This window comes from Panthera tigris, chromosome F2, assembly GCF_018350195.1.
Source record: "Panthera tigris isolate Pti1 chromosome F2, P.tigris_Pti1_mat1.1, whole genome shotgun sequence".
Taxonomy (NCBI): Eukaryota; Metazoa; Chordata; class Mammalia; order Carnivora; family Felidae; genus Panthera; species Panthera tigris.
The window spans coordinates 50,419,165-50,446,675 of record NC_056676.1 but is presented as its reverse complement, the minus strand read 5'-3'; the positions used below and the strand labels follow the sequence as shown (position 1 = coordinate 50,446,675).

The following is a 27,511-nucleotide window of genomic DNA, read 5'->3' as shown; positions in this document are numbered from 1 at the left end:
GGATGTGTGCCCATGCACTCGTATGTGCGTGAATATGTGGATAAATGGACATCTGAGTTTTAAGACAAGGAGAGGTAGGAATGGAGAAAAAAAACAATAAAGAATAATGTCTAGAATGAACTTCTTGCAGAGGCAGGAAAGGAGATGCAGAGACATAGGATCAAAGGTGACTCCAAGTGGAAAGTCAGGGAGAAGACTAGAGAGGCAATCTGTGGAAACAGTACTAAACTCTCCTTGTGACTATTTAGTTGGAGCAAGTCAGTGGGAAAGGCTTACAAAACAGTTGAAATGTGCTATTAGAGAAAGGGTAAAAAGCCAAGGTTAGAGATTTTTTAATTTAAATGTCATTTGTAAATTAGTAGCTGAAGCTTTGCAAGTGGATAAGCTCCCTGAGGCACTGGGAACAGAGGGAGAAGAGAAGAAAGGCCAGAGTGTTTTGGGAAACACGCACAGTTAAATTCAAAAGAGCCAAGACCCAGAGAGAGATGAGAAGTAGGAAAGTATGGTAGTCTTGAGCCTAGATTAGAATGAATATTAAAAAGGAAGAGATCTTTCCCAATGTCAACATCAATGAAAAGAAATGTTAAGGCGCAACAGAGTCATGCCTCACCAAATTATAAATTATATCATTGAGATGGTGGAGATTGGAGGATATGGGTGGGGTCCATCAGAATGCTCATGGTAAGGAAAGTCAGAGTTTTATTTTAAAGAGTATGTGTTGAATATCTATTATGTGCCAGAGGCAGAGGTCTAAAACTGAATAAAAATTTTAAAAGAAATCTGTGTTCTCTAGAATCTCAACAATAATTTGGATATTACTTTCAAATTGACTTCATTATTATATTTTAGAGGTTGAGGTTTCCCCAGAACTTACCATGAAATTGATTCGAGTGCAAGTAGTCCATTGGGTAGGCAATCTCACAAAATTTCAGTAGAGGTATGGAGAAACAGGAAAGAGAAGGAAGGTCATAAAGAATGCATTATAAAGCCAACTGGAGCTCAGTTCCACTGGCAAACTCTAACCGCTTCTCAGAGCCTAAAGGAGAGGCAAGGAGACAGGGGTATCTATCCACCAGCTTCTGTCTCTCATTGGTTATCAGTCCTGGAAATATTAGTTCTCCAGCACATCTAGTTTGCCTGGTTTGCAGTGAATTTGCTCCTGAGGTTGGGAAAAAAGTCCTCTAATAGAAAGTCACAGATACTTCCACTAAGCAGCCTTTGACTACACAGATAAACGCTAGAGACATATGGGCAGGGGCGTACTTGCTACAGGGTGTGTACAACACGAGGCTTGAAGACTTTGGCAATGAATGGGATCAGAGATGGGTACTGAACTAGAAGTTCAGTTAGAACTAGACATAGTTAGACATAGTTAGTTAGGGCTAGAAGGAGAGGATAGAGGATAGAAGGAGAAGGCTAGAATAAAAATTCTGATATTTTCCTATGATATCGAACAGGAACCTCTAATTCTTTCCCCAACCACATTTTAACGATGATAACGATCTTAAAAAGTTTAAGGTACAATTTAACACCTATATTATTTGATTATCAAGGCAATGAAATGCTGTCTATAGTACCCTTTATATGCATATTTCCCATTTGTGGAATTGAATGTCACAAACGTCCTATGAGAAAATAAGACAATCTCTCCTGATTGAGCAGGATCAATAAAATGAGACTTCTCTATCAGACTTCACTTATTGAATTGAACAGGTTGTGAGGAATTTAGTATTAAGTAGTAAGTAATGTGGGACTTTCTATTTATGTTCTATTTAATAAAGTATGCATGTTGTATAATTCCAGCAGTTGGCTGAATTAGACTAGTTAGCTACTGACAGCTGATATATTCAGAAGCAAGGAAGGGCAAATGTCACTGAAATTAAAGACATCCAATCTTCCAAACAGTCATTGTTGTTTGACACTTATTAGGCCCTCATTATGTGCTAGCATATGATTTAGCATATTGCAAAGATCTTTGGAGAAAACGGAGGAAACGTCAAAGGTACAACATGTAAATACAGAAATTCTAAAATACCCCCAAAACAGATATTGATCATAATTTAAAGTGATTTTTAAAACAGCTTCCTTGTCAGTAGTCCTCTGAATGAAACTGCAAGACTTCTAAAAAAGTTAAGTTTGTGTCACCGTGATAGCATTTAATGTAAGTTATTCCTTGGTACAGAGGTGGGATGTTGGAGAGAAGGCTAGGCTCACCCACTGGCTAACAGTCCATTCAGGGGTGCACAATTATATCCGAAAAAACTGAAACAATACATGGTAGTCCTTTGGAGGCTATGATGCTTAATTTTATGTGACAACTTGGAAGGTGTTAACTTAAAAAATTTTTTTTTAATGTTTATTATTTATTTTTGACAGAGACACAGACAAAGACAGAGACAGAGCAAGCAGGGGAGGGGCAGAGAGAGAGGGAGACACAGAATCCGAAGCAGCATCTGAGCTGGCAGCACAGAGCCTGACATGGGGCTTGATCTTACAAACCCCAAGATCATGACCTGAGCCGAAGTCGGATGCTTAACTGAGCGTCCCAGTTCAGTACTGAGCCACCCAGGCACCCCATGGAAGGTGTGTTAGATGAGACTAACATTTGAATCAGTGAACTTTGGATAAAGCAGATTGCTCTCTGTAATGCAGGTGGGTCTCATCTAACCAGGTGAAGGCCTGAAAACAACAAAAAGACTGACCTCTCCAAGAAACAAGCTTCATCTGTACCATTGGTTCTCCTGGGTCTTTGCCTACTGGTCTTTGGTCTGGAACTGCACCATTGTTTCTCTTAGGGCTCCAGCCTGCTGGCCCACACTGAAGATTTCTGACTGGCCAGTCCCCATAAGCCAATTCCTTATAGTTAATATCCTCTTTCCCTCTCCTCTCTCTCTGACCCGTATCTGTGCAATGAATGTAGTAACTACATGTTGTTGCTGCTATTATTAAATCATGAAATGATACATGACGTATCAAACAAGGTAATGGGGTGTGGGCAAAAGATTATTTATTTCTATGTTCAGTGTGTTACATAATTCCAAGAATAACTTTTTGTCAAATCAATTTGTTTGGCGTTTCAATACAGCCTGTATTTCTTGAAATGTGCTCTATACACCCAAATGCCTGGTCTGCAAAGGCTTCCTGCAGAAGGTGGCATATTGCTAATGCACTTCAAGATGGGAACTTGAAAGATATAAAAAGGATTTGACATCTGGCATGGTGACTCAATTAATTACTGTGTTGGATTAATTAGTGTGCTGAATCTCCTGAGCCAACACCATGAGTCTGAGCAGACTCACATTACACTGGTTGGCAAATAAGCACTGTAGGAGGGTGCTACTTCCAAATTTGATTCAAGGTTGGGTACGGAAGGGTTAGGAGGCTATATATTTTATGATAAGGAAAATTTATCTTTAGGACATAAAATACAAGTGAAAGTACTGTCCAAATTATCGAGGTAATGAAATCACAGGAGCCTTTGAAGTAACTCATAATTGCGCCAATAGTCTATCAATTACCATAACAAATATCTTGCCTAAAGAAAAAAAAAACATTGTGTATTTTCTCCAGAGTTTTTAAAATAAATTTAGACTGTGTAAAGAAATCCCAAACATTTTTATCATGTTCAAATCATGCTACACATGCTCTTGAGCAGACAGTGTGGCATGGTCTTTAAGAATACATGATGCTGGGGGCGCCTGGGTGGCTCAGTCGGTTAAGCATCCGACTTCGGCTCAGGTCAGGATCTTGCGGTCCATGAGGCTGAGCCCCGCATCGGGCCCTGTGCTGACGGCTCAGAGCCTGAACCCTACTTCAGATTCTGTGTTCCCCTCTCTCTGTGCTCCTTCCCTGCTCATGTTCTGTTTCTCTCTCTCTCTCTCAAAAATAAATACCCATTTAAAAACAATTGTTTTAAATACAGATGCTGGAATCAAAAGGTCTATGCCTTTATTTTCTTATCTAATTTTAAACAGACACAAATTCAGGTTTGTTTTGAGGATTAAATGAGTGAATCCCTTTCAAATTCTCTATACAGTGGCTAGAAAAGAATGAGTATGCGGTATATGTTAGCTCATTATTCTACAGTAGGAACAGTAGTACCCAAAGTGGTACCAGGAGTATTTAGTGACTTAAAATTAGAAGTAAATTTTGGAAAGGAATGCTATCACAAAAGGAAAGTCTTTTAAGGTATACTTTGGCAAAGCAACTAAGTTTTTAAATAGAGAAAATTACTATAGTTTCAGGAAATAACATGAATCAAATATTGAAACCCTAAGGCAAAAAAATAAAACCAGACTATTAAGATTATTTTCTATAAAAAAAACTACTACCCACTACTGGTTTTTGATACCCTGAAGAGTATTCATAGTCTTAAAATAATACCAAATAGTACCAATGGTATCAAAACTTCTTCATATCTATAAGCTGAACCCTTTAAAAATATTAAACATGCCATCAAATAGCCTTATAATGGTACAAGAATATTTAAAGAACATTTGTCCAAAAAATAGGACATTATTTCATTGAAATTAACCTTTGACAAATAGGTTTATTTTTCACCCAAAATGTAGCAAATGCTAAAAATGTATAATTGTACCATCCCACATATATAAATAGATAATCATATAAAGATCAAAAACTGAATTTTCATATAGATATTATTTTGATATAGTAAAAGGAGAACATTTCTCTTTTACTTCAATGACAGGTGCTACTTCAGTGGCAGTACACTTTTGAAGAAATATCAGAGAAATAACTAAAGGTTGTGTTGGGGATGGATATGCAGTGATAAATAAGTATCTTACTGCCGAAAACATTTTTTAAGCGAGAGAACCAATAGAAACTTCCAGATAAAATGGGTTTAGAGTAGTATTTAACTCAACCCTTGATGGTTAGACAATCTTCGTCTTGCCTTTGCTCGGAAATCAGTATGGTAAATATTGTTCTCTCAATGGAATCAATAGACCAGTCTATTAACAACTCAACCGACCAACGCCTGCGGTGTTTGTGGGGCCACATCGCAAAGCCTTTTTGAAGTGGGTAAACTGGACCACTAGGAATTAAGCTGCCCACATGATCAAGTATTTAGCTTAGCCTATCAACTTGTTCAGTTCTTAAATACATGGGAAATCACCGACTTCATCCTTTTATGGATAAATATGTGGATTTAGGAAGTAAAAATCACACCCTAGAATCTCCCATGTTGTTTAAAAGTTTGGTGACACAAATATTTCCTATTTATTCCAATCATTACTTTTGGCTGAACCAATAACCTCTGTGTCAGCCAATAGGCACTGAATAAGCGGAGATCCACACATACCAGTTTCTTTCATGTAATAACTTGAAGGAGAAATTTCTTTCACGTAACAAATGGAAGAAGGGCTGCAGTGTTGCTGAGTTCAGTGCATTTGTCAAAACCCCTCTGGGGAGTTTTTATGGCCCCACAGGGTAGACAGAGTCATCTGGCAGCCGTGAGACTCTTCTCATATAAGTGGCTTTTAGGAAGAAGGTCATTTCGTATATATAACTTGTGGAACTCCTAAATAATATAAAACATTTGTTTCCCCAAGTTTTATCACTTGTATCATCACTTAAATAGGAGAGGTCCCAATGTCTGTACCCTGGAACCTGTGAATGTTACATCGTATGGCAAAAGGGAATTAAGGAAGCCGATGGAATTAAAGTCGCTCATCAGCTGCCCTTAAAAGAGGATGATTATCCTAGATTTACCCAGATGGGCCCACTATAATCACAGGTGTTCTTAAATGTGGATGTGAGGAAGACTCAATCAGCCACCGTTGGCTTTGTAGACGGCAGGGGGCCTTGAGCCAAGAGCTGTGGATGGTCTTGAGAAGCTGGAAAAGTGAAGGAAACAGAGTCACCCCAGGAGACTCCAGAGACGGACTCAGTGCTGCAGATGCTTAGTTTTAGCCCATCAGACCTCAGACCGGCACAACTGCAAGGTGATGTATTTGAGCTGTTTCCAAGCCACAAAGTTTGTGGTAGGTAATTTGCTACAGCGGCAACGGGAAAACTAAAATATCCAATTAAGAAATGAAGTTTAAATGTATCCACGTATTCCATCTTTCCACTACTTTTTAACACAGGAGTTAATCGACTATCCGTATAATCTTACCTAGAGGTAGATTTTACAGAGATTTTACAAAAATGCTAACAGAAATTATGACGCTAATCATTCATCGTTGCTCTAAAAGGTACAAATAGTATTACCGAGGAATAACAAGGTTGTTCATTTCTTGTTCTTCATGTAAACCTGTAATGTATGACAATTAATTTGTGTCATCTTAAAAATAAAAGCATTTGTATATATTATTAAGTGTGAGTAGTATTAGTCTGGCTAAGCAGATAAAGCAACAACCTTATAAATTACCTTACTAAACAACCATTTGGTATGATTAACCTGTTTCCTTCTAAATTCTGCGTATATTACTGCCAGAGACAAACCACTTGGAAAGTCTCCAAGTTTTGTGGGCCATGAAAAAGAAAAAACAAACTGTTATTTTTAGCGATTTCCCTGGGAAGCAAGCAGAGATAATTTCTGAGCTATGACAAAATACTGAGTCAACCATCTCAGAACATCCACATACCAAGGAGTTATTATTCAGGTCCATCTTCCCAGCAAATGGCCCCCAGGTTGTTCCCACAGGAAGTTGCTGCCGACTCTGGATTTTTCGTTCCCCGTCTTTCTGAAATACCTCCAGCTCTCCTGAAGACAATAAAAACAAGGGGTGTTTAGAGTACCTTCACGTGTGTTTTACCCACAGCCACCTCTTTTTTGTGTGTTTGCTTTACACACACAACATTCTCGTGATTCATATAAAGGGAATTAATTATGCTTGTCTGAAAACCAACTGATCTCGTTATCCTGAGAGGAAAATAAAACTTGTCCTTATAATTGTATTCAGATTTAGTCCAATTTCTTTCTTGCACCTTTTTCACACACATCATCCACAGAAGTGAATTCTATTTAGTAAGTCCTTAAGAACCTGAAATAATAACACTCTTCCAAAAGCAGTGCTGTGATGCCAAAACGGATAGACAAGAAACATTAGGACAATGGCTTAGAGTTAACATTCTTATATTTGCTCACGAATGTAACTAAAAATTATAATTAAAGATATACACCTCACACAATACTTTTATTATAGTTATTCAGGACTCGTGGTGAGCAACATGTGGAGAGCCTCTGGAAGTATGTGGTAGTTTTTTCAAGGTACTACTAATTTCAGGGGCTAAAATATTTACACGTACAAAAAGTAGAGATGTATGTTTTCCCAAATTAAAAAAATGTTTAATCAAATTCATTTTTCTTTTATATTTGGTATTTGATGTAGATTCTGTCACCAGAAAAGTTTGGAAAAAAAAAAAAAACCTTATGAAACAGCCAGCTTAGGGTGGTCTCCCTCCTTTCATTCCCTCCAAATTATTACATTGGATCATTAAAAGGAAACAGGAAGTGAAGACAGTATACACATTAGCATAAAGTAGGAATTCATCAAATGCTCACTTAAATAATAAATGAATAAGGGGCACCTGGGTGTCTCAGTTGGTTAAGTGTCTGACTTCAGCTCAGGTCACGATCATGTGGTTGACGAGTTTGAGCCCTGCATTGGGCTCTGTGCTGACAGCTCGGAGCTTGGAGCCTGCCTCAGATTATGTGTCTCCCTCTCTCTGTCCCTCCCCTGCTCATGCTCTGTCTCACTCTCAAACATAAATAAACATTAAAAAAATTAAGAAATAAAATAAAGAAATAAGTGAATTAACTTAAAAAAAATAACTAAGTGAAGGCTTCAAATCTTCAAAGAATGGCCATCAGCCTAAAAAGTCTTTGGGATAATCAAACAAAATCTCAATCATGAATTGGAGAATTGGAATCTTTCTCTTTAAATAATTAAATCTATGATATTTATGTTCTGATAGTATCACTATACCATATTATCATAGCAAAAGCTTTGTATTTTAAAATATTAATCTTAATAATACAATGTATTAGTTCTTTTTATTGGTATTTCTTCTCAACCTGCTGAAGAGCAGACATTAAAGCAGGAACGAATGGATGAATAAGAAGTATAAATGGAAACCCATATACCACAGATAGCTGAGAAAAGTTCTAAATAAAATAGAATGTATTCAGTTATTACATTTTCTAAGCGATACATAAGTTATGGTAGGTAATTTAGCATAAATGTTTTGTCTTACTCTGGCCTTAATTTCTTTTCAAGGCAGTAACTGTCTTTAAATATGTAGATTTAATCTTGATGTTTTTAAAAGCAATACCATCAACCTGAGTTCAGTTAGATCTTTCCTTTACTTCTTCGCATTTGTGTCACCTCTGTTTAATAGTTAAAATACCAGACATTACTTTTCATGTTTCTATTATTGCTTGAATCCTGAAAACCAAAGTCAAAGTTATGTAAACCACAACCAGCTAAAATTTTGAGTAATGTTGACATTGTGTCCATTATGAAATATAAATTTATCTGTATTGGGACAATGAAAATGCAATGGAAATAATAATTCCATGTTCACGGTAAAAAATGTCACTTCAAGAACTACACCATTCTCCCTACTTCTCATGCTCCCTTCCTCTCCCACTTGCCAAATACACAAAAAATGGAAGAACTCATTAAACTCATTGAACTGAGACAACACCTCTCCCCTCCAGTTTGTTTTTCACTCTGATGTATCAGTAACTAAAGATGATCAGTAATGAGGAAAATGGACCCCAAAAAGATTCAATGAGTTGAGCTTCTGAAATATAGCTTTATAAATAAGATATTTACAATAAATAATATATGCTTAAGTATCAAGTCCAGAGTCCAGGGAATATGGAACAATAATTTGTTTTCTCTTTGTGGAATAACAAACCCATTTCTGAGATTTTTCCCCTGAAAATGTTTTGCATCCTTGTACAATCTTTTTGATTAGTACATTGGAAGCAGAGCGCTTATACCCCAAATTTTCAGAGGCAGAGCCTAGCTAATAATCCAATATGATGTCAAAAAGGACTCAGTGGGAAATGTCCCACAATGTGTGCCTTCATATTCAAATGTGATAATATAGTGATTTACATCTTTAAGATTTTATTCTACTTGAAAAGAGACTGTTTAATTTCTATCTGATAGTTCCTTGAATTTTCCAATGATATTTAAATTTTAAGCAATTTCTTTATAACTTACTATTTAAAGATAAAATACATTTCAATCCCTCAGCTAAACACTGGTTAAGAATGTTCTTTTCTACATAAAAATGATGCCCAAATAATTTGCTTGTTTTTACACACTTAAAAAAAAAAAAAAAACAGTCATGTCACATTTAAGTGATACCAGAGAAATCTGAGGATCTTTGAAAACCTTTTTAAAAAGTAATTCATTCTCTCTTTCTGCCACTGATATTTTTCATTTGAAAAGGGTTCAGGCTCAGTCAAACAGTGACTTCTTATCTATACCTGTGGATTTACAAGTAGCTCTGTCTTTTAATGGATTAAGAACTACAAACTTAGGGCAGATCATAAAGTGATACCCAAATATCTCCAAAGTTCTTGAAGTGTCTTTGACTCTGCATTAGAATTTTAAGCAAACTAAAACTACTTTTATGAGCTCTTAAACATGGCCATAACAAAAAGTCCAGTAACTGTTCAAGCTAACAAGTCAATCTTTTCAACTTTATTAGGCAAACAGGCATATCCCAGTCTCCTTTCTTGCTTATCAAGAAGTTATTTTGAGGTTTAGGAAAATCCATTCTGTTGATGAAGTAGTTAAATAAAAATATCCATTTATTCACTAGAAAACTGCAAACACATTGAAAATAATTAGCATTTAAACACTACCAAAGCTACTTAGGTTAATGATAGCAAGAGAAGACATTGTATAAATGGAAATTATATTTAATTTAACTTAGATGTTGCCTGACAATATAATATTTAAATTTTTTTGCAGATAAATAAGTGTCATGAAATAGAGGAGACATTATCACACCAAAAATAAGATTAACTTTTAGTCAACTCTATCCAATAATCAACTAAACAGCCTTGAAGAAGAGATGTCTTTTCCGAGTCTTGGCTTTGTCATTGGTAAAGAGGGTTTTGCACTCACTTGCTAGTTGTTAAGGTGCTCCTGATACCATGATTTTCTTTCCCCAGATATGATATATCATGACAGGTAGAAAGAACCCTGGAATGGTGAGTCAAAGTGCCAGGTCCAACAGCTTATCATAAAAATGGATGTTTAACTTAAAAAGGACAGATATTTCAAAATCAGAAAGCAAAGCTCCAATTCTTGTTTGATTTGTTTATTCATTCTTTTTTGCCTCCATACATTAACTTATTCATTCTTTGATTCCACTAATTTATTTGGTATCAGACCGTGGGTTATGCCCAAGCAAAAAGCAACAAACAAGACAAGCCTGGACCTTGGATGAATTTCAGGAAATGTAATCCATTCACAAGGCTTGGGAAGTAGACACCATAGAACCTATTGATTATTCAGATTTTAGGAGTTAGGGAAGGGAAAATCCAACAATACTGTTCAGGTATCGGCTTAAGCAAATGGGTCAATGGTCATATATTGCTGAGATAAAGAACAAACACAAAAAAGATTTAAGGGTAAGATGAAGAGTTAGAGTTTGAAAATATTCAGGTCAAAGTGGCTGTAAGGAAGGCAAGAGGTGATTTTACATGGGCAAGTACAAGCCTGAGACTCAGAAGCAAGGTCTTAACTAGAATGATAAATTTTGGCATTTTAGCCACTAATTAAAACTAGCTGGTCTATGGCAATAAAAGCCATTGTATGGTTCACCCAGGACAGAGTATATCACAATAAAATAAGAAGACCTGAGACAGAGTTCCAAGGATCTTCAAAAGGCAGAATGATAGAGGAGCATGCACAGAAAATTAGAAGTGCAAGAGAATAGAGAAGAAACCGATATAGCAGTCAATTGATTGAGAATGTAAAGGAGGAGGGATCAATCAAGTAATGTGAAAATTTATGAAAGTAAGAAAAGAACCAGAAAGATACCTTTTGATGAAATGGAAATCATGAGTATGCAGAGTGAAAGGAGTTTGGTAGAAGGGGAGGCCAGTACACAGGCTGGAATGAGTTCAAAACTGAATTGGAGAAGAGTCTGTTGAATAAGCCATGTGAATCTGAGTAAGTCCCTTAACCCTCTGAAATTCAGTTTCTGAATTTCAGGAGTTTGGTAGAAGGGGAGGCCAGTACACAGGCTGGAATGAGTTCAAAACTGAATTGGAGAAGAGTCTGTTGAATAAGCCATGTGAATCTGAGTAAGTCCCTTAACCCTCTGAATTTCAGTTTCTGCGTATAAAATGGGAACTATAATATCTTCTTCATATTACTGCTGGGAGGATTATTTCACATCATAACACATGCAAAGTGCCTAATAGATACTTACTACTTCACCCAAAAGACACTGAAGCATTCTAAGAGCGTGTCCACAAACTCGCATCAACACATGTGACCATTCACCAATGTCTGTGGTCACACTGCCTCTTACCACTTCCATCCAAAATACACGTCATACCTTGGCTTATCTTCCTTTCAAATATCTTCTGGATTCACCTTTCTTTTTTTTTGGGGGGGGGGGTTCATCTTTCTTATCAGCATTCCCCAGGTTTCATCAACTCAGATGTAGATTTCCAACCAATCTCAATTCACTCTACAGCTCCAATTCAGGCTCCAAATCCCTATCAGCATAAACACGCTAAAAAACTCCATGGTCACCATCTCACTCACTGGTACAAGTTCCTCCACTAGTTCCCTTCTGACCATCCCAACTTGAGCTTTTATGCCTGAATCTTAACCACAATGTTGCTCCACGGTGCCTGCCTCACTTTCTGTTTTGCTCTTCAGAAGAGACTCTTCTTCACTCCAGATCAAGAAAGTCTTTCTCACTGTACTTTCCTCCTCATGTCCAGGTTAACCGTCACCTTTCAGAGAACTGTGCTTGCTACATGGCAGACACACTATACTTGATAAACTCTATTAATGTTGCAAGATCAAACCCAAAGCTATTCTGTCTCACCAGATGTCTCTGAATTCCAGAGAAAACTGAGTTCTCCTTCCCTAGTACTCCCATGGCATTTATAATCCAATGGTACACAGTTTTGTATTTAATTATTAGCTGGTGGTTTCTCTTTGATAACCCTTTTCACCTCAACAGGAATATAAATAGGCACCTTGAACTACAGGTATGGTTTTTAATTTCTGTTTATCCCCTGGTAATCAATATAGTTTGTGACATGTGGTAATTGCAAAATATAAACTGAACATAGTTGATTTGTGTAAAGACTTCATACACTTAATTTACTTACACTCAAGTTCCTACACTCAATTTTAGTGCAGTTAAAGTTGATTTTAAGAACAAAAAAAAGTTGTCTTAGTATGTGTCTTCTCTTTGGAGTACAATAATAATCATTTCATTTGCTCAGCATTTTGCTACATTTACTTACATTACCTCATCTGTGAAATATGGAGCAGGATGAAAACTAAAGATTTTTCCTCTCATCCCAGTTCATATTTTTGCAGCTATTCTTCAAAAAGAAGCCTTTTTTTTTTTTTTTTTACATGCTGGGTAAATTCACACACAATATTTGAGACACATAGGATGGACTAATCAATTTTGGTAAAAGATAATATTGTTAGTGCTGAGGGCTGTTTCTCTTATCTTCTTGATAATGCATACTTTTAAAAGTCTGTGATTACTCAAAGACTTATGATAGCTTCACTTAAAAAAAAAAAAAAAGAGAGAGAGAGAGAGAGAGAAAGCCCTAAGTCCGAAATCACTACCAAACATACTGCAGCTTTTAAGATATCAACTCACTTTTTTGTGCAAATAAAAGAAATTCACTGGTGGAAAGAAATACTTAAAATCAAGAGAGATACCCTCAAATCTTATTTTATTGAAAGTACAACGAAGCCATTGTTTTCCTTCTTTTAAATAGGGTCCTTTTGATGGCTCTTTAGAAAGCAAAATATACGAAAACTGTAGTATACCAAAGGGGAACAGACAAGATGTGGGTCTTTTAGCATAGTTATCAGCAATCGCGCTTCGACTGAATTCAGCATTAAGTTGATGACATAAATGTATATGGTATTTACAGAACGTCCCTTAACTCCAGGCTCAGTTTTCATAGGACGTGGCTGCAAATAAGTGAGACGACAGAAGATCATATTTCATTTGCTGAAAATAAAATTTGGATTGGTTTGAACTTGGTTCTAAACATGTAACCAAATTTTAAAGCAGACCACATGAATTAGCTCATAATGTTTATCAGGCCTTCCTATAACAGAAGGCTATAGCGTCAGAACCCATATTTATATTTTCTTCATGGCTGGAAAACATTATACATCATGGTATCAAACATGGACAGCCCCGAAGTCATGCTGAGTTCAAAAAGCGCTCAAAGATTCTAAAAATCTCAAAACATTTTCAAAGTCAGCCAAGGTGGCTGAAGTATGGCAGAGCTCTTGCTATTTTATGGTTTAACCATTTGACGGCTGCCCGCCAGATGCACAAGAGGGTGAGACGGTCGTTTCACTGCTGATTATCTTCACAGCCTAAGTGCAGGGCTGCCACTATGTGTGTTTCCTCGGGCATTAAGAACAGCATGTTTCATCTGCATTTGAAGACAAACGGTGCCATTTACATTATGCTATGTTGAGCCATCTCAAAGCATAGTTTGGCGCAGGAAATGATAGTTCTTGGTAAGTGGCTACAAATCGCCTTATAGGGATACCTTTTCTAATTTCCCTTCTCAATTTTTGAGTCATACAGTCATAACACACACACAACTACAGTTCTGAACATAAACTTGAAATACGACATTCCCTATTCAAGTGCTCCAGTCAAACCCTGATAAATCAGGCTGGCCATGCAGTGATCTTATCCCTTCTGACTCTTTAATAAATCGAACCTTGTAAGTTCGTACTGTTGGAAGTTGTCACTAAATGAAATTGTGACCTTATCCGGCGCATGAACTTATCCTGCTGACAACTACATTTATTGTGTGGATAAGAAAGGGGAAAAAAAAGAAAAAAAGAATAAAGAAAAAAATGAGATATTTGATAATTCTGATCTTAGCCATATGTAACTCTAACAGATGGGATCTTTTTGATGTTCCATTAATGATTTGCCAAAGATGAGTCTCTACTTAGAGAAAAATGCTCACCCTAGGTAAGTGCTGGGGGCACTGCAGATGTTATTAAAAGTGCATGAAGAGGTACTGGGTGACAGCAGCGAATCAGAAGCTATTAGTCTAACACAAAGAGCCTGAATTAGCTTGTAATTGCACTGGAAAAGATAACATAATGGTGGTGGCAAAATAGAAACATTCCCTTTTCATGCATTCAGTGCCTAAAAACTCCAAAACAAGACACTGGAATTGTCTAAATCCTAGAGCCAGTTAAATCACTGCATTTCTCAAGAATAAAAATGCACCCTTTGGCTACAGTTTCTAAAACGTCATGGCAATCAACGTGCACAGCATTAAGAAGAAGCAAATTCACGTGTATATGCCACCATATATCAGCATATAACACAAACTCAGGAATCCTTTACTTTAGTATTCCGGCTGGCTTTAAGAATTAATTCTGAGGCTATGATAGGTCTGGATATTCTTTCTATTATTATAAGGCCTACTGAAACCTACAAATTACCATATTCAGCATAGAGAAATAGAAGAGATAAAATGTGGTTCCAGGTAGTAATATCATTGGTAATAAGGTAGAAAATTCAAGATGTTTTTAAAAACAAAACCATGATCTGAAATAAAACTAGAAAGCCTTCACCTGCATGTTCACATACAAAATAAGTTTTCTATGCAGAGACCATGTTCAAGACCGGGGGGGAAAACTGCCATATTTTGCCCTTTGCTCTGTGGTCTATCTCTACAAACAGAGAATCAGCTCATCCCAGGTGTCTGAAAACATTCACGTGGAGTGAGACTGGCTCTTGCAAATGTTTGGAAGTGTCACTGGAAAGAGGACTCCTTTCAGCTGCTGGAAGGAGGAAGGAGGGAGTCCCCACTCTTGCTCAAGAAACCTGGCAATGTATGTCTCTTTGCTGCCAGAAACCCTCCCTGACCTTCCAGACACCCCTCCCTGTCACAGGCTGACCCAATCCCACTTCCTGTTTCAAATCTTGAGACCCAGAGGGAGACAATCCTTTGGAAGGTATGGTTAGGAAGGAATCATCACGGAAGTGAAAGGTCTGGGCTAACACAGACACAGAAAACAGCAGCGGAGGGGCAACAGCCAAAAGTTAGTCAATGGGCAGGAGGTCCGTAGAAGGGACGGGACCCACAGGGCACTGGTCTGCTGGAGAAGGTTTGTTTTCTCCAGGAGAAAAGAACTCTAAAGGAGAAACTTTGGGTACAAATCAACCCTAGACCCTGTTTGACTAAAATGAAACAAGCTTTTAAAGAACAATTTACTACAGAACATCGGTGCACGCACCTTATTGATATTTGGAGTTCTAAATTTTAGGCAACATCTACTTCGGGAGATGTTAAAATGGCAGGCTCTCTCACAGGTTAAATTTATTAATGTGGAAAAAGATACTTGGCGCACAATGGAACTAAAGACCACTGGCTTGCTAGGTACTTCTTTAGCTCAAAAACCATATTAATCCAGATGTCGTCTTTTTTTTTTTTTTCTCTTTTTTAACACATTGTGAAATGGTGCAGATGGAGAAGTAAGGAAATGCAATGACGAACTTTAACAGGTAAACACTCTTAAGCATCAACTGTGATTAGGATGAGTTTTACCCGGATGAAAAGGTCTGTATTTGGAATGGAGAGGTGACTTTTGGGGCCACAATACTGGAGAGCCAAAGGATGGCAGAATGACTTCACAGATGAACAAGTAACATGGGGAAACGACAGTATTACTTTCCAAGTCTTTAATCCAGGGAAGTCACAGTGCTCTATAAAGTACTCTCAGCCAAGATAGAAACATGCAGAAGACTGGTCTAAAAGTGACATTCCATTATGGATTTAAAATTTTTCATCCAGTGAACCAGTACAAGTATCACTTTTAAAACAATAGTACAGAAATTCTACTCTCTCCTCTTCCAGTTTCTCCAAGTGGTAATGTCTAATATAACCAACAGTATGATTATCAACACCGGAAGATTAATGTTAACTAATCTAATCTGTTTGTAAATATTAACTAATTTACAAACTGTATTCTTGTCTTTCATGACCTCGATGTGAGTGAGGAACACTGGCCATTATTTTAAAGACTGTCCCTTAAGTTGCATTCGTCTGGTATCTCCTCATGAAGAGACCAAGGTTATGCATTGTCACCAGAAGGAATGCTGTGTCCTTCCCAGTGTCCCACAGCAGGGGGTACATGAGATCCATATGTCCTATTACTAGTGATGGTCATTTTGATGATTTGGTTAAAGTTGTGTCTGCCAGGTTTCTCCACTGTCAAGTTGGCAAATTTCCCTTTGTAATGAATACGTATCTAGTGGGGGAAATACTTTGACACTACGTGAATATGCCATTTCTCATCATACTAATGAAATGTTTTCTGAAGTCTTGATGTGGGTCCCCAAATTTGGGAGAACAAGTCCTGTCCAGTATCAAACATTAAAGAATTAAGTGTATCAGCCACTTAATTCTCTTACTTATGGCATCTGCAATAAATAGGATACAGGCGTATCTGGTGTGAAAATGCCTTCATAGACAGAAAGATTTAATATGTAGGCTATAGTGTTGGCACAAAGTTTTTATTTCTGAAGTTTGGACTCATACTGCTGAAAATATTCATTTCAGATAATACTTCCAGAAATATAATTCCAAAAGATCGAGCAAGCTGCAGTCACTTCCTCGAAATTCTGGAGCCTCTTATTAATGCTTGTGTATCTTCATAGTTGTATATATTCTTAAGTTATACATAACTGAGAAGAGAAATATTGCCGAAAGCAGCCTCCCTGACACTCTGTGTTTTAGGGTACGGTCTTAGTCAATCTCTCTGTGTTTTTAAAGCCTTCTATGTGTGGTATAGAGCTCTAAATACCTGTCATTAGTGTTATGCTTAAACCCTACCGTTTTTTGGAAGTCTATTGCTACCTCCTAAATGAACACCTCTCTGATTCATACAGCTCCTCCTTGCCAGAAATTCAGAGGTGATCTCTCTCTCTTTGAACTCCTACAGCATTGATTTTAATTCTAATATTTTTCATCATTGTCTTCTTTATAATAGTGATTTGTATATCTTTATGATCTCTCTACATGGAACTTTTTAGATATCCCACAAAGCTCTGTACCTGGTAGAGTTGCAGAAACTATATACATATCTTCACTGCTTTGGGTTAAATCATTGTTTCTAAAGAGGCCTTTAAATCAGTGTTATACATACCACTTTTTCATTTTTTAATACATACTTTAATAGTTCGTTCCCTGAGAGACAAAGTCGGTATAATTTTACCATCATATTTATTGGGCTGGGGCTCAAACTTAAGTTACAAAATTAGTGGTGAAACTTGGACTCCAACTCTGTTTTTCTGATGCTCTCATGCTCAGTTTGCTTCATCAGACTGCCTCTTTTAAAAAATTTTAACAACTTAACTAGGTGGAAGGATTGACCTCAAGCCCCAGTATCATATCAGCAGCCATTAGAATGGATTCATTTATAAGATTAGCTGCCAGTCAATTTGGAAAGCAGAATATGGATGCCTGAAGGATGGGGCCACAGGGCAAGTTTTGAAGGAGGCAAGGTGGTAGAAAAGATTAAACAAACAAAACACCGAGAAAGCTTTACAGAGCGGAGTGGCAAAATTATTGTTTGATTATCAGAGTTCACAATAAACTATTACATTTCTGTCCCAAAAATTTCAGACAGAAAACAAATCTAAGGTACAAGGTTTTAAATCCATGGAGTTTCCCACATTCCCTCTCTCCTTGATGATCAGTCTTCAGAGAAAATAGTTATAGCATAAATAAAATAAAAATTTGAAAGTCTGATTAAATATATCACATCAATACTAACATAAGAAAGGACATAAGCTTTTTTTCATAGCAATACTAAGCACAAAAGGCATTTTGAACATTCCAAAACAACACCCCGCCTTTTCATTTGGTCGATGGCATTTTCTCTGAAGAAAGCATTCTGATGGGAAACTGCACACAGTGATTGCAAAACAGAATATCTGATGCCCTCACATTTTTCAGCTTGTAAAATATTTCTATAGCCCACATGTAGCCCTCAAGTGGGTTAAGTAGGTAAATGCTCTCTATATTGTGATCGGTATATGTTATTCCTCTTCTCTTCATCCCCCCCCCTTTTTTTTTTTACTTTCCTTGGACCTGCCCCTTTCCAACATGAATGTAAGATATAAAAACACCAGCTCTTGAAGGAGGGAGATAAGGAAAGAGGAAGGAGGGAAGGAGAAAGAGAGAAAGAGGAAGGAAGCCAACTAGGCAAGATGGCAGATATTATTACTCATGAGTGTGGTTTCCAGAAATTCAGAGCTTGTTACACAAATCTAAGGTGTGATCCTTTCCTCTACATAGAAGCAACTGCCTCTAAAAACATCATTTCTGTGGAGTGACCCCTCATAGGAAGTCTGACATATGCTCATTTGCGTCATGACCCAACAGAGCTACAATAGCTCACCAGGTATTCAACTTCTGCAGGCAGAATTATTTTCAGGACTATTTTATTTATAAAACTGCACTCAATAAAACTTTAGTTAAAAAAGGTATATACTCATTTAAAATTATTTGTTAAACACATAATGCCAGGCACAGTGTGGAATACTGAGATACAAACATGAATCTAATGTCTATCTTTTCCTTATGGGACTTATTCTAATGGTGATGAGATAATTATGACTCAACTTAGGAAGTTTTTGGTAAAAGCAGGAGATAAAATTTGACCAGCAAGAAAAAAAAAAGCTCCTAAGGCAACTCAGAGAAATCAGGAATAGCATCTCAGAGGAGGGAAAGCTGACAAAAGACAGTATAAGCCATCTCTTTCCTTCAACAGATCAGAAATAATCTCTTTCGTAAGTGAATACAATTCAGTGTTAACATAAACATTTAAACACATCATTATTTACAAATAAAATTGTTTATAGGGCAGAGGTCCAATGAAATAGAAAGAACTGCCTTGAGGTAAAATTAATCCCAGGTTGGAAGGAAAAAGATGACTGGAATTTGTTGTAAATCACAGGGTTTTTTTTTAGTATTTTTTTTTAATGTTCTTATTTATTTTTGAGACAGAGAAAGACAGAGCATGAACGGGGGAGAGGCAGAGAGAGAGGGGGAGACACAGAATCTGAAGCAGGCTCCAGGCTCTGAGCTGTCAGCACAGAGCCCGACGCGGGGCTTGAACTCACAGACTGTGAGATCATGACCTAAGCTGAAGTCGGACGCTCAACCGACTGAGCCACCCAGGTGCCCCTGTAAATCACAGTTTTAAGACGACAGAAATTATAGCTGACAGAAAGAGTTTCTGTTGTTTAGTACTGTAAATATGTTAATTTTAGATAAAATAGTATTCCTTTTTCTTTTGCTGTTTTTTTTTTTTTAACATACAGTGCTTTATTAATTTCAGGTGTACAATGTAGTGATTCAAAACTTCCATACATCATCCGGTGCCCATCACAAGAAATGCACTCCTTAATCCCCATCACCTGTTTAACCCATCCCCCTCCCACCCTCCCTTCTCTCTAGTAACTATCAGTTTCTTCTCTACAGTTAAGAGATTGTTCCTGGTCTCTCTCTCTTATTCCCTTGCTCATTTGTTTCTTAAATTCCACATCTCCGTCAACTCATATAGTATTTGTATTTCTCTGACTGACTTATTTCACTTAGCATTACACTCTCTAGCTCCATCCATGTCAATGCAAATGGCAAGAGTTCACTCTTTCATATGGCTGAATAATATTCTATTGTATATACATACCATATCTTCTTTATCCATTCATCGACGTGTGGACACTTGAGCTGCTTCCCTATCTTGGCTATTGTAAATAATGCTATAAACACCCCAGTGTTTAAATAACTAAATAATTCTACAAACACAGGGGTGTTTATAGCATTAATGGTATAAACACAGGGGTGCGTGTGTGCCTTTGAATTAGTGTTCTTGTATTATTTGGGTAAATACCCAGTAGTGTGACTGCTGGATCCTAATGTAATTCTAGTTTTAACTTTTTGAGGAACCACTATACTGTTTTCCAGAGTGGCTACACCAGTTTGCATTCCCACAAACAGTGCACGATAGTTCCTTTTTCCGTATCTTCACCAACGCCTGTTGATTTTAGCCATTCTGCCAGGTGTGAGGTGACAGCTCATTGTACTTTTGATGTGCATTTCCCTGATGGGTAAGTGATGATAAACATTTTTCAGGTGGCTGTTGGCTATATGTATGTCTTCTTTGGAGAATGTCTGTTCATGTCTTCTGCCCACTTTTTAACTGGATTGTTTGCTTTGGGGGTTGTTGAGTAAGTTCTTTATATAATTTGGATACTAACCCTTTATCAGACGTGTCATTTGCAAATATCTTCTCCTATTCCCTAGGCTGACTTTCAGTTTTGTTGTTTTCTTTACTGTGCAGAAGCTTTTTATTTTGATGAAGTCCCAATAGTTTTTTTTTTTTTTTTTTTTTTTTGCTTTTGTTTCCCTTGCCTAAAAAGACAGACCTATAAAAATGTTGGTACAGCTGATGTCAAAGAAGTTACTGCCTATGTTCTCTTCTAGGATTTTTATGGTTTCAGGTCTCACATTTAGGTCTTTAATCTGTTTTTAATTGATTTTTGTGTATGGTGTAAGAAAGTGGTCCAGTTTCTTTCTTTTACATGTTGCTGTCCAATTTTCCTAACACCATTTGTTAAAGAGACTTTTTCCCACTGATACTCTTTTCTGCTTTGTTGAAGATTAATTAACCATATAATTTTGGGTTTATTTCAGGGTTTTCTATTCTGTTCCATTGATCTATGTGTGTATTTTTGTGTCAGCACCATGCTGTTCTGATTATTACAGCTTTGTAATATAACTTGAAGTCCAGAATTGTGAGGCCTCCAGCTTTGCTTTTCTTTTTCAAGACTGCTTTGGCTATTCAGGGTCTTTGTGGTTCCATACAAATTTTAGGATTGTTTGTCCTAGCTCTGTGAAAAATGCTGTTGCTATTTTGACAGGCATTGCATTAAACATGTAGATTGCTTTGGGTGGTATGACATGAGCGTGGAACATCTTTCCATTTCTTTGTGTCATCTTGAATTTCTTTCATCACTATTTTATAGTTTTCAGGGTACAGGTCTTTCACCTCTTTGGTTAAGTGTATTCCTAGGTATCTTATGGTTTGGGGTGCAATTGATTATTTTCTTAATTTCTCTTTCTGCTGCTTCATTATTGGTGTACAGAAGTGCAACAGATATCTCTGCATTGATTTTGTACCTTGTGACCTTACTGAATTCGTTTATCAGTTCTAGCAGCTTTTTGGTGGAGTCTTTAGGGTTTTCTATGTATAGTATCATGTCATCTGCAAATAGTGAAGTTTTACTCCTTCCTTACCAATCTGAATGCCTTTTATGTCTTTTTGTTGTCTGATTCCTGTGGCTAGGACTTCCAGTACTATTTGAATAAACGTGGTGAGAGTGGACATGCCTGTCTTATTCCTAACCTTAGGGGAAAGGCTCTCAGTTTTTCCCCATAAAGGATGATGTTAGCTGTGGGTTTTTCATATATGGCCTTTATTATATTGAGATGTATTCCTTCTAGACCTACCTTGTTGAGGGTTTTTATTATGAATCAGTGTTGTACTTTGTCAAGTACTTTTTCTAAATCTATTGAAATGATCATATGGTTTTAATCCTTTCTCTTCTTAATGTGATATATCATGATGACTGATTTACTAATATTGAACCAGCACTTGATTGTGGTGAATGATTTTTTAAATGTATTGTTGGATTTGGTTTGCTAGTATTTTGTGGAGGATTTTTGCCTCTATGTTCATCAGGGATACTGGCCTGTCGTTCTCTCTTTTTAGTGGTGTCTTTATCTGGTTTTCGTATGACAAAATAGTATTTCTAAAAGCTGTTGGGAAAGATCTTGTAAGCTGCCTTTATCTTAAATAATACTAGCCTTTTCTTATAAATTATTGTCAATAGTAGAAAAATTTTCTTCACTTTTTTTTTTCATAATTTCACAAAGTCCTGAAATCGAGGTAACAATACTAGCAATAACTAGAAGCCCATCACCTCAAGCGCTAAAAATCGGAGAGATGAGCTCATCTAGAAGTATCTCTGTCATGTCCCCTCAGTTTATAATACCTGGTAATAGAAGGGACCCTTTTCATTGCTTGTTCCTAAGACAAACTAGAATCAGTTGTTTATCCTCTAACGGATGAGCACATTCACAAGTGGTCATGTGATTCCTGATACCAGACTCAGGCGCCCAGAAGTGACAACAATTATCTAAACTACACATATGATGCAAGAAGTCAGCTGCTCTCTTTTTTTTTTTAATTTCTAGATTTTTAACATCATCACTATTTGATGACTATGTATCAGGCTACTCACACAGTCAAAAGGGCATTAAATTTAAAGGGTATCTGTAAAACTCTAGTATGTAAATGAATAAATGTAAACAAATATCAGAATCTAGGAAGTATGTTGGAATGATGTATATCTGTCAAGTATGAATAAAATATGTCCATTAATGACATCCTTCAAAAAGGCTTTTTTTATTTTTAAAAGAAAGATGGATACAAACGCCAAGATAACTTGCCCTGAGCTATGGAATCAGTAAGTTCTGACTGATTTTCTCCCTATCTTCATTAACTAAAAACCACAGGCAGTAAATAGCATTCTGTAGATCCATTATGATTTCTTTATATTATTCATCTTAAATATTGGCTATTTGGAATAGAATTAAAATACAACAGATAACACACTGCAGAAATAATTATGCACAGGTTTCAACTAGAGTCAAAACAATGATTTTTCATTGCTAACACTCTAAGCTGAAAGATTTTACTTTTATTTGTAATAATAATTTATAATTATTTTCTCCTCCACCAAATGCATGAGTGTCCCACAGTTTTGTATTTTCTTATATAGTGAATCACATGAAAAAAAGGAAGCTATGATACTTTTATGAGCATACTGGAAAATAATTGTACATGCAGATAATAAAGAGATGACCACTGGGACATCATTAAATTAGATTTAACAAATTCTTACAATGATTTCAAAAATCATTAGGATTGGAGATTATATATACTCAGGATTCAATATTTCAGATCATATGAGCAAAAAGTTTATTGACCATCCTGGAAACCAGTTTATGTCCACCACCTTGCTGCTATTTCCCATGGGCATCAAGTGAATTTCCTAATTGTTCCTCCTATTTTGTTGTGAACATGAGATCGTATATGTAGAAGACTCAACACAATATCAGACACATATTAAGTATTCAACAAATACTATAAATTTCACCTTTGTATTTTATAATTGAGAATAATTGAGAAGGAAAATGAAGCACATAGGTAAAAACTACTTGTATTCAATATATAGCCTTGTTTGATAATCATAACTACCCACACTAGAACTAGGTTTTACCCAGAACCTTTTTTTAAATTTTTTTAAATGTTTATTTATTTTTGAGAGAGAGAGAGAGCACAAGAGAAAGAAGGGCAGAGAAAGAGGGAGACACAGAATCTGAAGCAGGTTCCAGGCTCTGAACTGTCAGCACAGAGCCGGACGTGGGGCTCAAACTCACAAACTGCAAGATCATGACCTGAGTCAGTCATACCTGAGCCACCCAGGTGCTGCTACCCAGAACCATTTTCATTCCATATGAAAAAAAAATGGAGGCATAAAATATCATACTGAATCCAACAAATGACAGGAGCAGCTCCCAGAGCTGACTCCACCCACACAGGTAAGGGAGAGCTTCAGCGAATAGTAACCCCACTCTGGTATTTCCTCTTAACTTCAGAGCTAAGCCAGGCAAAGGTACGTAAGCTGTGAAGGTTCACATCAAAGGTGAGTCACCCATTCCATTTTCAGATAACCAAGATTAACTGTTCCACTGACATTATCTTCACATAGAATGCCAAAAAGGAGAAAATAAGGAACTTGCTTATACATTAGTAAAAAAGAGAGAAAAATACTTAAAACAAAAGAAAATATTTATCCTATCTTACTGGCCATCATTAGATTTTTTTTTCATTTCTCTCTTCAAATATTCTCAATTATAGGATAATCAAGATAAAATCTGTAACGTGTATTGGGTGCTTATCATGTGCCAGACATATTGGGTCCTTTACCTAATGGTCTCTTTTTACAACAAACTTAAGAGGAGTAGCTGGGAAATAAAGTGATGCCCATGGTAAACCGCTTAAATGAAAGTAAAAGCATCTTTATTTGTTGTCACAATCTTTTTTTTTTTTTTTTTGAGAATAATGTTCTTTGTTTTTCCTAAGTTATTTAGTGTAGATGTACACATTACCTCCTTTTTCTTTTTAACTGGATAGAACACTGACTCAAAGTGACACAACTAAATAAGTCACAATAAAGGAAAGAAAAGTTGATCATAATTAAAGAATAGCTACAATCATCCACTATGTGAGAGACAGAAGTCTCTCGCAAACACTGCTATACTGAATAACAGTGATTAAATATATACTGGACAGTTAAATTAAAGTCATGGGCAATCCTAATTTCTTGATGGTAAAAATGGCAATACTCCAAATATAAACAGATACTCCCTCCAATATTTCTTCAAAAATATTTTTTACTCTAATCTCTCATACTTACATATCTCTCTTTATCAAAATCTAAGGTTATTCCTTAGCCAAAACCCTGTGAAAATGCAGATCTGTCATCTTATTTTTGGCCATTTTGTCCAGCAATTTGCACTCCTTAAGCCAAGGATGTTAAACTTAAATAAAGTATGTCTTCAGGAAAAAATGGCACTTTTAAGTCTGGTATTAATTTATCCTCTTGAATTTTCAAAGCCAGCAAAGTATGAACAAATCAAGGTTACCTACACAATGACAGGATTTATCAGTATTTATTATTAACCCATGTACGCCAGGAAAGATTATGGTTCTGTAAGCAAGCTGTGGGACAAGTACATGGCATATAGTCCTAACCAAATCACTTTTTGATTTATTTGCTGAACAAATATGCAATAAGCATTACTCATAATCATTGTGCATTCTGGGGATCACCTTCCTTAAATAATTTTGCTTCACTAAAGATCATTAAATCAGTACTTCAAACCCAACTTGTGTCTACAACAGAGCAAACACTTCCACCTTTATATGTAATCATAACCATATGAGCCATTACACCTCCTTTTTTCCAGAACATAGAATTAGAGTAGAATGTTTTTAGTTTCAGCTTCATCACAGGAAACGATAATCAAACGGACAGAAACAAAGCTAAAATTTGAAACAGGAGCTTGAAGTGAGAGAAGAATTTAAACAATATTTGAAATGAGACTACTTCATAGAATAAATTCTAAAGTACCGCAGAGAAATTAATTTACATACACACAATGCAATTACAAGAAAAGAAGGGGCCTGCATCATTAGGGTAGGGTGAAGGAAGTCTCCAATTATAAATCACGGTGATCCCCACTTGACCTCACTTGGAATACTGTTAGTCATAAATAGAGTTTCCACTGTATGCAATAAAAGAACAAATCTTCAAATTTTATATAAATTCTAATACCCATTCTAGGACTGACCATTCCCTAAATAGTTCAGACCACAGAGGTTTTCTTACTCCTATACCTAAACAATTTATATTGGAACATGAAATTTCATTTCAGAATTTTAGCATTTGAGAAAACTAACGGTTCCTGGTTTTGTAACTCGCACGGAAATATTGGGTCGAGTACCAAAATGGACACGGAAAGGCAGTCCTCCAAAACATCGTTGGATAAGCAGTCACTTCCAGTTAGACTTGTTGAAAATCTGCTTTCTTTCTCTGCACCGACATCCATGAGAGTACTCTGTAGCAAGTGAGCAGTACATGTGTATGTCTGACTAGTATCAATAATAACATCTGGCTGACTATTATAAAGTTATACAAATCAGAAAATAAGGTATTGTGTCTAATCAACTTTGTTCCTCATACCTAGTATGATACTTTGAAGAAAGTAAGAATTTCTTAAGTATTATGTGAATACACAGAGGAAGGAAGAAAGGAAGGAAGGAAGGAAGGAAGGGAAGAGGGGGAAAGGAAGAGAGGGAAGGAAGAGGGAGTGTGAAGATACTCTTCGCAAAAGTATATAGTGACTTCAACTACAGAGAATAAGATGAATATAAAGTAACACATGAAGGATACATCACTGAAATGTTTGAAAACAGTATCTCTTTTCATACTGCGTTAATAGATTTAATCTCTTCCAAATATATGAGTAAAGAAATGATTCTTAAAAAGAGATTAATGAGTTTATAAAAGTTAAACTGAGTTCCTCTTGGCTGCTGAATTTATGATTCCATCCTGTGTAACAGTATACTCTTAATCCATGGGAGAGGCAGCCTGAGAGAACTGTGTCTCCCTACTCTCAAAACGAAGTGGAGGTTAATCCTTCAAGGTTTTTAACCCAGGAGGTTCTTATTTAACTTCTAGTCATGGAAATGCAAATCAAACTAAACAAATCATCTACGAATACCACGGACATTTACCCAGTAAACACCTTTCTGCGCACTACAAACAGTCTAATGAACTACGTAAACTTCCTGAGAACACTTCTACTTCTCAAAAAAAATTACAGATTCAACACACACACACACACACACACACACACACACACACACACACACACTCAGACAAACAAGGGCAAGTAAACAGGAGAAATCAGAATACGATAGGAGGTTTGAATCCATGTTAGTATCTTGCTTGTGATATTATACTAGAGTTTTACAAATTGTTACCACTAGAGGAAGTTAGGAAAAGTGTACAAGAGATCTCTCTGAATTATTTCTTACAGTTTTATGTGGGTTTACAATTACCTAGAACAAAAGTTCAGTTAAAAATATGGATGATTTGTTATAAGCTTGGAGCCCTTAAACTAGTAATTTATAACTCTCAAAAACAAAGCCAACCAGAGCTGACCCATACCACCACAGATAGAATAATCAACAACTGAAGCAAATATAAAATCTATCTCCAGTTTTACAAAATTTTAAGGAAAGAAATTAGCTCAAATATTCAAATAGCCACTTCATTAATCAAAGAACTGAAAATAAACATTATGACATTTCTCTTGTCCATACTTATTGCTTATTTGTAGAACTTCAACTATAATATTTGTGATTCACCATCAATAAATAAAAATTAGTTACAGTAGCTGTCAGAAAGTAATTATTTGTCATATAAGAGTTTTTGCCACATAAATAATAAAGTATTTCCTCTCTGGAGTCTTGTTTTATTCCTGCTCAGTCTGAAAAAAGTAATTTTTGACAATTTTTTCAAATTATTAATTTTGAAATATTGACACTAA

The 27,511-nt window shown here is 36.4% G+C and overlaps 1 protein-coding gene across 2 annotated transcripts in view; it reads right to left on the bottom strand.

Moving 5' to 3' along the window:
• ZFPM2 (zinc finger protein, FOG family member 2) overlaps positions 1-27,511 on the bottom strand; it is a 466,243-nt gene that overhangs the window by 226,400 nt on the left and 212,332 nt on the right. For both annotated transcript variants that reach the window (XM_042972800.1, XM_042972801.1), the window contains one exon: positions 6,609-6,727. In XM_042972800.1, the coding sequence (XP_042828734.1) occupies positions 6,609-6,727 (119 nt within the window). The remainder of the gene's footprint in view (positions 1-6,608; positions 6,728-27,511) is intronic.